Genomic DNA, 12,201 nt, shown 5'->3' with positions numbered 1-12,201 from the left:
AGATTTCATTTTTCTCAATCAGATGAAGTGCTTCTGTAAGTTTTCAACATCCACTCAGGAGACAGGTTGTAAAGCCAGTTCTTAGGGGTAATAATAGCTCAGGGCCAATTGTCCTGGACATATATTTCTCCCAGACCTGAGTTCTTGTCTAAATCTGTGAAGAACCAGCAGTCTGTCTCTGATGGGACACTGTAGAGTGTTCAACTCATTTGAGATGATGAAAATATTCCCTAATCACCATCAACCCCAACCAACTAGGAAGGTTTAAAATGAAATAGTAAAAGAGTCATGTAAATTAAACCATACTCTCAAAACATAAATGTTAACTTTAGGAGTAATAAATATATTGCTTAGGCATTTAAGCAAATTTGTGCCATTAAAATCTGCAAGAGAAATTTGACTATTGATTCTGTCTTAAAATTTTATTTTATTGTGATTTTTGGTGCTGAGGCATGCTAATCATGTACTCTACCACTGAGCTATACCACAAGCCTTCTGTCCTGAGATTTTTAAACTCATTAAAGATCACTTTAATGTTCTAAAACTCATTTTAGATTTGTTTTTAACATATGAAATTAGTTAACCACACTGATAAGAATAATGGGATATTTAGAGTCAAAAAGTTATAATTCTAGCCTTATATTTTTGAGAGTTTTTGTAAACATGTAAATGTGTTTGCTTGTTGGGTATGTCAATCTGTTAGATTTCGGGCATTTAAAGTTCTTAAAATGAAAACTGAATATTAAGTGCAGCGAAAAGTGGGCCAATTCTAGGCTGAATAAATCTCCTCAATAGGGCTGAGCTGACATTACCCAAAGATCACATGAAAGCAAGTGCTTTTGCTGGCCAGGCACAGGCAAAAGTGAGGTGCTTTTCTATTCAGACACATGTATGCATCTTAATCCCCAACTTTGTTAAAAGGTGTGTTTCCACCCAGCCCAATGACTGGTAAGTGGGGCCCTGCCTTACTCAGCCACAGGATAGAGCTGCCCTCCAGGTACTTGTCATAGCATATAATCTAAAATTCACTGTCATGCCTTGATTTATCTAAAACCTCTGAGAGAAAATCATCTTGAAGGATTGCCTGAAGTATAATCCCTATAGCCCACTCATTCTTCAAAGATGACAAAAGTCTTTCTTGGATGAACAAGACTGCCAGCAAAATATGGATTGAGAATACTTTTAAATCCCTCCCAGCAAACTTGCTTCAAGTATAAATGATAATGATAGCCATTTATGTTTATTAAGGACTTAAAGTGTGCTTAAATGTGATCCCTTCAATCTTCCCAACACTCAAAGAGGGCTGCATGAGTGTGTGTGTGTGTACCTGTGAGGGTTTCTTCATCTTACAAATAAGTTAACTAGGGTACAGAGAGGTTAAATAACTTGTCTAAAGTAAACAGCACAGCCAAGATTTGAATTCAAGTTCTTGACCATTTACTATTATGCTCTTGGCTCTCATTGAAAGGCCACTACGAAACTTACTATGAAGGTATTGTTGAAGATGATGTAGGTAAGTACCAACTTTACTTTTTACTTTATTTTTCCTATTTATTTTTTAAAAAAATTATGTTGTACAGATCATGTACTTTTGTATATAAACAAATTATTTTTGGAACAAAGAAGTAGACTGTAAATAAATAAAAGAATAAACACATGAATATGTGATAATTTATAGACCAGCTAGGTAATGAGTTAGAAATCAAAGGAGGATTTTTCATAGAATCACTTAGATCAACACTATTCAATACAAATATGAATCTCATGTACACTCTCTAGTAGATACATGAAATAAGAGGTAAATTAATTTTAATACTAATACATTTTATCTAATCCCAATGCACAATGTTCTATCAATATTACAAAATTAATAAGATATTTCACTTTCTTTTTTTTTCATACTGTCTGAATACAGCATGCATTTCTTCCCATAGTACATCTCAGCACAGATAACTCAGGAGCTATATCTGACCAGAGGTGACCTTACTGGACAAAGCATATAAAGGTGGACAAGGGAGCAGGGGCCATGCACTTTTAGCCCAACCCATTAATTTTTTCTTAGGAAACCAAGGTGACTTACTCTTGGAAAAGTCAGGACTATCACCTTGGATTTCAGTTCAGTGTGTTTTCCACTGTTCACACATTCAAAGTGAATGAAAATTCACTTCCACAGAGGCATGTAATCTCACTCAGAGACACACACCTTTGCTCACAGAGCTTTTCCACGGAGCTCCAAGGAGATACTCCACTGGTAACAGTGGTCACCTGTTCTGGAGTTGAGGACAGGATTTTATTTGACCCTCAGGTGTGTCCTTTAAGGGATGAATAATTCTGATGACTAAATGCTTCCTACTTTTGGTAGCTTCTATGCTTCCCGTTTAAATTGGAATATTCATGGAGCACTTATTTAAAAAGTTATAGAACCAAATCATATTCGTTCGTTGGGTTATTATGAATATTATTATCATCTATTTTCTCAATCTGTCTCATGCTGGTCATGTATCTGAGTCATTATCTTTCCACGAGGAACACAACAGTGTAAACTGTACTCTAAGGGAGGAAAAATCTAAAATCAAAACCAAATTTAGCAAATGTCTATCCTTCTTAAAAATCAAACAGCCACAGGTTATAACTGGCTGATGACCTCAACAGATTTTAACAACCTAGTAAGAATTGGATGAAAAGCCTAAAAGATAAGATTACTAACCCAACCTGTGAATCTCCCTCCTTTATTTGAGAAAGTGGCACGGGGTGAGGAGTCTGTTCCAGACTCTTTTCTGTAATTGCAGTGTGACACTATAGCTGATTATACTTATGCCCACCTACCTGCATGGGACCTGTGAAGCCAACTCACTGCATTAAGCTCCTACTGGGCAGGGATTCTGTTCTTCCTGGAATACATTTTCTTAAGTTCTGGGCCCATTATAATTCCATATTAGGAGAACAGAGGCTGACATTAGACTTGATTAGTGTTACCCAATTACTCCCATTGTGCAAAAATAATTTTTTTGAAACAGAAAAATTTTTTTCTATTCTCATCCTATTTCAATAACATGAACTCCTTTCCATGCTGGCAAAATTCTATTATAAATAATTATAAAATTATGATTCTAATTGAAAACTCTTTTGTAGCATTGGTATGTGAGGAATTATTCGTGACTACAGAAGTAGGGAGAATCCAGAATTAATGTTTTACAAGGATACCAGTGGCCAGGCAGTAGAGGCAGCAGCCTGCTGCAGGTTCAAGAGCTGTGCTAGCTGTGGTGATCAGTGACCACCCTCTCCAGACTGTCTGTGGCTTTGCTTATGGTACAGCAAGCACTCACCAATACCATCAAAATCTGCTTAATTTTCACCTGAAATCCAAACACTGCTCCCACACAGCCGGTTGGGTTCACACCTCTCTCTTGGTTGGAGTCTCAAAGGGATGAGGTAGTGACAGGCTACGATGCCCAGGGACTAATGGAAGGACAGTCATTCCAGAAGCATGGGAGTTTCTCTTCCATTGGGTTTTGTGCATCTCCCTCTATCTTCTTTAAATGGCCTTGTTATTTTTTTCCGAGTATTTTGTTGTTGTTGTTGTTGTTAGTTTTAAAGCACAAAGTAAACTCTTTGCAATTTCTTATTTCAAAGCCTCACAAAGTTAAAAACTGCTTTTGAGCTGCATATTACCTCAGATTTACTTTATTTTTTCCTGAGATTTGTTGTTCTCAATGTAATAAAGGTGTTCTACCCTTTCTCCATTGTACAGCATAAAGGAAAACCAGCCAAACAAAGTAATTAGTTTGGGAAATTTTTTCTTCACCCACCACCCATTTTGTTCTAATACCAAGGAGACTGTACAATCTCTTATCAAGAAAAGATATGGTGGCGAGGAGGGTATCAGAAAAGAGAGGGAAAGAAAGAAAAGGACATAGCAGAGACAAACTATGAAGTGGATAAATGATATTACATCTTTTACTTTAAGCATTTTGTCTGTTTCTTTCATAGTCTATAATTCTGAGATGATTCCCCAAATTTGCAGAGACATTTAAGCATCAATAGATGCATCACTAACTGGAAATGGCATGGTGGATTGGAAAGACATCTAGACAGGAAGCACAGCCCCAGGTTGGCATTATTAGCCTGCTACATAACCCTGAGCAAACCAATTTAATTTTATGAAGGTGCAGATCTTTATCAATAAATTACGGCACTATCATCTATCCTCCCGATCTCATTATAAGGATCAAATGAAATGGTAAATGTAAAACCACTTTGTAACTTGCAAATAATAATAATAACAGCAAACTATTATCATTACAATTATTTTTGAATACCTACTGTGTGCCAAGTATTATTTTAAATGCTGTACATGAAAACTCATTTAATCTTTATACCTTATATGTAGGTACCATTACCCTCATTTTACATGAGAAAACAGAGGTAAGGAGGGCTAAGTAATTTGTCCAAGGTTTAAAAGGTTTATGAGCTACAATTCAAACCCAGACAATTGGATTTCAGAGCTTGATGCTTCACTCTTTTCTTATATAAACCTAAACTTAAAATCATGTAATCTTAGAATAAAATTGATAAAATTTGATGAAATGCTGTTCAATACTTACTTCTATAAGAAAGCCTTTATTGAATAGTAAGGACAGTGGACAGTACCTGCAAATCAATTAAATACCCAAGTCTAGAAAGAAAAGGTGGCTTCTCTTACAAGCATGTTTACAGTCCTGATCCCAACAAGGTATTTAAGGGCAAAGTTACTCTTTCAGAGTTAACAAAAAGAAGGCACTAGCATTGTGGGCAGCTAGGCAAAGAATCTGAAATAGATCTACAGAATTACATAGATATATTTATACTGCATTTAGAAAAACATTTATTGAAACTCTTCATGTGAACATAATTCTTCAGTTACGGACCAATGGATATGCCCAAGGCCAAATGTAGGCTATATTTAAAGTAAGACAAATATAAACTGATTGTACAATTTTTCTTTCATCTTAACTCTAGGAATATCACTTAGGCTCAGAGATGCTGACTGCTGATTTTGGTTAGCAATTGAAGAGGGAGCCAGAAAATTCAGGTATAGAAATAAATACATGTTCTTAATCAACCACTCATACCTGCTACCTGCAGAAAACCTATTGACTTCTTTTTCTTTTTCTTTCCATTTTTTTCCTTTGTTGGAATTCCTTCGCAAAGGTGCCCTATAATGACAGCATACAGTCAGAAAGGGGGAGTGGAAATTTCCTCTTTAATATTCCTTTTACAGAGGGCTTGCTTTTTACATCATGAAGTGCTTACCCCAGATCCACAAACTTCCGCCTAATTTTTCCTCCTTGTTTCACCAATGAACTGGATGCCCTTAGTGATTTGGGACATTTGGCATCATCTAGGATATAGACATATACGAAAAGGATAAATTATTATTTTTTAAAGCTATGGATCAAAAATCAGTACATATCTGAATCCAAGAAATTTGCCTAAATTCCTAACTGTGGAAGAAGATAATGGATGTCCTTTACAAAAGACATTGGCATGTGCCATGTTGAAAAACAGTCACTTAAGCAGGAGAGGTCCTGTTGGACAGAGGCCCAATACTCACCACTAAAAGTATTAGAGTCAATCCCACTGGAATGAATGAGAGAAGCAAACAAACAAAAAACAAAAACCACTATCACAATGTCCTCTGCTTCAAAGCGGATCTTCCTTTTGTCCTTTCTCTGGCTCCAACTCTTGGTTTGAATGCCTGGGCTCTGTTTTCTATACCTAGCCTTTGGTTTTGTAGCCTCTGAAGAAACTCAACCCACTATCTCTGTGTCCTCAAAGCTCAGAAGAAAATATCACCTGAGAGTCTAAGAGACTTACAGTGACAGTAAAGGTAAAGTTTTCACTTGCTCACGGTCTTGGACAGGTGAGGGTAGAACACGGGGAAGACTCTTAGACAGGAGCCCAGCTATAAAAGATATCTTTGAAAGGTCCTTCTTAATAGTTGGTTTGGGACACAACTTGGCTGGCCTCCCATGATGTGGAAGACACCCAAATTTCAGTGCTTGGAGCTGCCTGATCTTCACCTCTTTGAGTTACATGGGCACTCTAAAGGGACAGCAGCTGCTGGGGGTTGGGGACACTCCAAAGGATGCCAAAAATCAATCAGAAGAGAGGCCTGCAAATGGTGTTCCATGACAACTGTGGCACTATTCTACCTGTTTTTGTGTATGATATTATTCCTTCCTAATTGCCTGTTGGTTTCTGTCTCTAACTTTTAAATTCTTGAATTTTAGGAACTTTCTGGCATGAAGCATAGATAGAACAGGCCTCTTAAGATAGTGTTCAATTAACCTTGCAGGTTAATTTTGCTTACGAGTTTCGTACACTTCAAGAGAAATTTTAAATAGACAACAACATGTATCCTTAAAAAATATGCAGCAGTTCTCATTTAGGAGTCTAGCTTCAAAGCTCTTAAGCAGCACAGGACACTGACAAATACTCCAAGGATTTTTAGCAATGAGCATTTCATATTTTTAGTTAATGGTACTCAGATTACAATAATCAATTCCTTGAAAATGTACATAATGAAATACAAGAGTTAGAAATATGTCGTGTCAAAATCCACTTCTAGCTTAAAATATTTATTATGGATATTTGCATCATTACTCTTTGAGTAACTGAATTAAATAGCCACCAATGTGACATACACACACATAAAAAAATATCCACAGACATGGCACAAATGCCTTCTAAGGTGCTTTTACTAACAGACATTTAAAAAAGCAGGATTTCAATTTTCTTAATACAAGCTGAAGAAAATAAAGTGATGAATTCTTCCAGATTAATCCTAAAGCAACTCTTAATGGCTAGGACTGTGCGAAATTAAAAGAATACTGTCTAATTATTTTCTGAATTACAGGTAGCTGGGAGGTATTTTAATGGGTAAAGAGAAGGCCAGCTGAGAAAATGTACATAGGAATGCTCTTTACCTATTAGTGTTACAGTTATTTGGACATCTTAGGACTAAAAGCCTGATTCTGGCCATCACAGAACCTGCTGCTAGGCAACCAAACATCACTATCTGACACATTTGCCAAAGTGTGTTCCAAGGAACACTGAAGAGATAGGGTTAAATTAATCAAATCCACCTTTAATGCACATGAGAACTTCTAATCCATATACAAACCAATACTGGATTGGCCTAGTTTCAGGAAAAGATAAATGTCACATTTTAAAAACTTATTTATTAAGACTTCCATTAGGCTTTTAGAAATTTCTCTAATACTTCTTTAGAAGTCTGAGACCCCAAACTGAGTGGGTTGGCTTTAGGCTTTGGTTATGACAGTCTCCTGTTATAACTACTCAACTCTGCCACTGTGGCCTGCAAGTAAGCACATATAGCTTTCATTTCCAAAGGTAATAAATTATCTACGGCTAAATCCTGAGGCCTTTTCTTGGTCTGCATTGTTCTCAATCTCACTGCAAAAAGATACTTGACTGTCCCTTCTTTTATGATGGGGACACTCAAATCTACCTTCCTGCCCTGGCCTATCTCCTGAGCTCATGACCTCCAATGTTTTTTTTTTTTTTTTTTTTTTTTTTTTTTAAGAATTAACCATATTTCCCCTGTGAAGTCTCTTTTCTGTTAATGACAAACCCTATGCTCTGAGGCTATAAACCCTATGACTAGTTATAACTCACTTTCTTCCCCCCTATTATCTAGTCAGCTTATACTACAAGGGTTCTTGCATCCTTCTGTCCTGTTATTGACAAGGGATCTTCTTTATAGTTTATCACCTCTCAGTGTGTCTCATTTAGACTTCCGATACCTAGTACCCTTTCCTTTTTATTTCTTTGCTCAAAACAAACTTGTGGTTTCCTAGTAATCTGAAGGTATCTCTGATATTTAAATTCTAGAGCTATAGACTTCACCTACTACCTGTTCACTCTGATGCTCAACAATTCCCCTGCATAAACAAACTGCTTCAGCCAGCTAGGATAGCACCAACCTTCTAATGCAGGTTATGTCGTTGTGTCTGTCTCTGTGAATGTTCACTCACTCTGCCTTTCATGCCCTCCTTACCTAGCCTTTCTTTCTTTCTTCTTCTTTTAAAGTCTTTCAATGGTTACTTTAGTTGCATTTTATTTGTCAAGTTTTATTTACCAACCTTAGCTGGATGTCACCTCTCTCTTCTCTAAGCAATTATATAGTTTTACCATATTTATCATTACAGAGGCCTAGTGTAATATTTTAATAAGAAGTGAATTCTGCAAAGTTTTTAGAAAGCTAAATACTATTTACCATGTATTAATTCAATGAAGATTTTTAAAGGCATGCTGTGTCAGGCAATGTGCTACTAACTATAAGCTTAGAATAATAATCTCTAGTATTTAAAAGTAGAAAACTGATAGTGTTTAATTTACTTAACTTTGATTGGTCAAAGGTCCGTTGCTATGCAAGCCTAGAAAAAATTTTATTATTAGGGTGCTTATATAAGAGGAATAAGGAAAGTATTTTTATGGCTCCTATTGCCGTAAAATCCTGTTATACAGACCTCTAGGAAAAAAAAAATCTTTACTTCCTCTAATTTAACTGACATTCTGTTAGAGACTTATCATTAAGCTAGTTATAATGGGACTCTTTCTATCCCAGTGTCTTCTACGGGTCCTCAAATTTGAGGAAAAATGATGACATGCCATTGTGGTACTGACAAAAATTTAAGAAAAACCCAACTCCAGTTTGAGCATATTGAGAATATTATTTAAAAATTCTAAATAAATGGCAACCAATGACTAAGCCATCTTCAGAGTTTATCCAGCAATGTGGAGTGGAAAGATACTTCTAGACTAGGAATCAAGAAGATTTTTCTATAATGAGACAGGGAGTAAGTATTTTACGTTGGTGAGATACACAGTCTCTGTCATAACCACTCAACTCTGCCACTGTGGCCTGGAAGTAAGCATCTGTAGCTGGAAGATTATGGCTGCATTATAATAAATCTTCATTCACAAACCAGGAAGTGGAAGGGCTCTGCTGATGGACCCTGTCCTAGACAGCTACATTAGTAGTCTGGAGTATGATAGTACTTCATCCAGAAAATTACTAAATATCATTTACAGGTCATATTCTCTTAGGGACCAAAAATGCAAGGATTAGTACGTGAGGCAATTTTGACTCACACTGATTGCTAAATCACTTATTGCACATAAGGTGATGGAGGCAAAAGTAGCAGTGAAAAATTCTCTGAAATCAGAGAGAAAAGAATAATGTACTCTGCCTGGAAATGGAGTGACTGGGCCTAAGACTTCATTAATGAGGTGAGAATTAAACTGGGTTTTGAAGAAGGATCTGGATTTTCCTGGAGTGTGGTGTTAGATGAGATTATAAGCATGAGATCCAGTTTGTCCCTGTGAACATCACTAAGTCCTTTTTTAGTTTCTTCACTGATGAACTAATGAGTTGTAAGAACCACACACATAAACATACACCAAGAGGGAAACCATAGGTTAACCATACCTAACCTCTCTTGAGTCATGTCAAATGAACATAGAAGGCACAGGGAAACTCTTTGAGGCTGGAAACTTATATCAAGGTAATGAGAGAATGTGAAGCTTTGACACAGCTTGAGTCCAGGTCAGAATAGCAGACCAGTTTCACACAGCAAGGAGCACAGGATTTTATAGAACATTATCCCACTCTGTTAATCAATGCTGCATCAGCCTCTGCAACATCCTAACAAAGGGAGCACAGGATTTCCCTAAAGTCTGAATGACACCAAGGTCTATTTTTTGGAAACTAGGTGGGAGGGCTGTGGGAGAGCTGCAGGCTAGTGGTGTCTATAGTGAAACAAGCAGGTCACCAGCATGCTCATAGGCCAATGGCCATGATCTGTGTCCACATCCAGTAAACTTGACTCTAATTTTATGTTCACTGAGCAACTTTCTGAACCTACCAACTAGACAAGACAGAACAAAACAAATAAAGGATGTTTGTTAATAAGTCACCTGATCCTCCTAAAGTAAATCAGCCTTCTGCTCTGGGAATCAGTGTTTTGTAGGTTTGAATAGCATAAATCAGTCACCCTGAGCTGAGTGAAGCTGGGTATATTATTGGGATTCTGGATTTAGAAAACTGAGGTCAGACCCTTAACTCCCCAAGGCACTGTCTGGCAACAGGACTATGTCTGAGTCAGTGGCTGAATGGTTTCCCTCTGTTCAAGTGTGAAAAGACAAGAAGCATAGTGTCTTTCAGTTGTTGCCAGTGGTGGTCAGTGGGGGTTCATAGAAGCAAGGTCACCAGAGGAGCAAGCTAGCAGGAGGTTCCAGAATAGAAAGGGTTGGGGAGGGGAAGAGGACGGGGGAGGAGGGAGAGGAGATGACAGCAGACAGACTGTCTCTAGTAGGCACACTCCTTGAGGGAAAGGACAGAATCCTGTTTATTTCTATATATTCAGCTTCACCATGAAGACTGACACAGCCAGTACTCAGCAACTGCTGAGTGAACACTTATTCAGGTGTTTAATGTCAAATGAACATGAAGGCACAGAAAACTCTTTTGAGGCTGGAAACTTGTATCAAGGTTATGAGAGAATGGGAGGCTTTGACACTGCTTTCATCTATCCACCACTAGTACCTAGCAATGGTCACCATACCAGTCACTGACTATTTATAAAGTTAGTATTTTATCAAAGCTCAATTCACTGATCCTGCTTTGTTATATATAACTCTGACCAGCCCAGCAGAACTGAAAATGAGAAAGCCCAAATACTTGGTCTCTGGAAAAGAGAGACTTCCCACCTCTTGTCTTTTGTCCTGCCAAATTCCAAAAGAAGAAAGGGAGGCATCAGAGGTGAGGTGAAATTCTCATATTTTACTGCTATGCTACTGCTAACGGACCCTAAAGCACAATTCATATCCAGGGACTATTTGTCCAATCTGAGAGGAAATATCTACTAACCTCAAAGAATCATAAATAACTTAGAAGTAAAAAGCAGAGATAAATAATCTAGACAGGGCTTAACTACTTATAAAAATCTTTGGGTGAGATTTCATGTGTTACTACGATGTGATTTCCCTCAGATAGCAAGCCATGTCTTATAAATTCACACAGTGGATCACAGATTATTAACTATTAGCTCCAAAGGATGTTCATCTGCTATTTTGCCATTTTATGGACCAGAGTCTATACATATCTTTTTTTGAAAAGATGATAGTGAGCTTGCTACAATTGTATCTCTATAAAAGTGCTACCAAACCCCATATTTTGGGTTAATTCATAAAAATTTCTGGAGTCTTTAATTCTTTTGAGAGTAGGCCTTCATCACAGTTAACTGACCACTGCTTTAACAGGCTTGACATATGTTCGGTTGCCTCCACTGGTACTCTGTACTCCCTAATACTCAAGTATTGCCTCCTTCAAGAAGAGCTGAAGTTAAGAAAAGTGTGTGAAAGAAAACTGTAGCAGCTCACAGGTTCAGGAAAGGGAACGAAGGAGAAAAAAAATTAGGAATAACACTTGAATACTGACCAAAAGTTATGAAGAAGTGTAAGCCCTACAGGCACCTGTATTTCTATGTTTACAAAATGTTTGTGGAAAGATTACAATTCCTGATCTGGTGAAGAAAAATTAGTAGAGTTTAAAAAACTGTGGTGATGCATAATCATACCTGTAGTGTATGAGTGTCTCACACTGTTACCAGCACTGACTGATCAAATTTCAGTCTGAAGATGTTAGCATTCTGACAAATTTTTGTAATTAGATATGTAATTTAAATGATCTTGTCTTGATCATTAGTGAGGTTGATTATCTTTTCATATCTTATAAATAATGTGCACTTTATCTTCAAGGATTTAACAGTTTCTATCATTAGCTTATTTTTTACATTTAAAAAAATCAGTTCTTTGGAACTACTTGTATATTAAAGATAAAGTCCAGCCATTACCTTTGTATGTGAAGTTTTTTTTTTTTCTATTGACTGCAGAACTTGAGAGTACTTATAAAATAGGCAAAGAATATCAGCAAACATCAATAAAACAAAACACCCATTTGTCACCTAGCCTGACGGACTGCAGTTGACAAGAATGGGGTCCCTGGCACATCCCTCCCAAGGACCACTCCTGCCATTCCCATTGGGGACCTCAAAAGTTTGTTTGTATAGTGATGTGGTCAGGCGAGAAGGGCACATGCCTAGTCACTGGGGTGAGGGGTGGAACCCCAGAATC

At 37.2% G+C, this 12,201-nt stretch overlaps 1 protein-coding gene across 7 annotated transcripts in view; it reads right to left on the bottom strand.

The window, feature by feature from the left end:
• Ppp1r9a (protein phosphatase 1 regulatory subunit 9A) overlaps nucleotides 1-12,201 on the bottom strand; it is a 287,136-nt gene that overhangs the window by 10,839 nt on the left and 264,096 nt on the right. For 5 of the 7 annotated variants that reach the window (XM_076861314.1, XM_076861323.1, XM_076861332.1 and 2 more), the window contains 2 exons: nucleotides 5,293-5,380; nucleotides 5,112-5,195 (listed from right to left, as the gene is read on the bottom strand). The exons of the other annotated variants lie outside the window; for them this stretch is intronic. In XM_076861314.1, coding sequence (XP_076717429.1) covers nucleotides 5,112-5,195; nucleotides 5,293-5,380 — 172 coding nt within the window. The remainder of the gene's footprint in view (nucleotides 1-5,111; nucleotides 5,196-5,292; nucleotides 5,381-12,201) is intronic. 7 annotated transcript variants of the gene reach the window in all.

Source organism: Callospermophilus lateralis, chromosome 1 (assembly GCF_048772815.1).
Source record: "Callospermophilus lateralis isolate mCalLat2 chromosome 1, mCalLat2.hap1, whole genome shotgun sequence".
Classification (NCBI taxonomy): domain Eukaryota; kingdom Metazoa; phylum Chordata; class Mammalia; order Rodentia; family Sciuridae; genus Callospermophilus; species Callospermophilus lateralis.
Note: the sequence above shows the minus strand (reverse complement) of the source record. Positions and strands in the feature narration are given on the sequence as shown.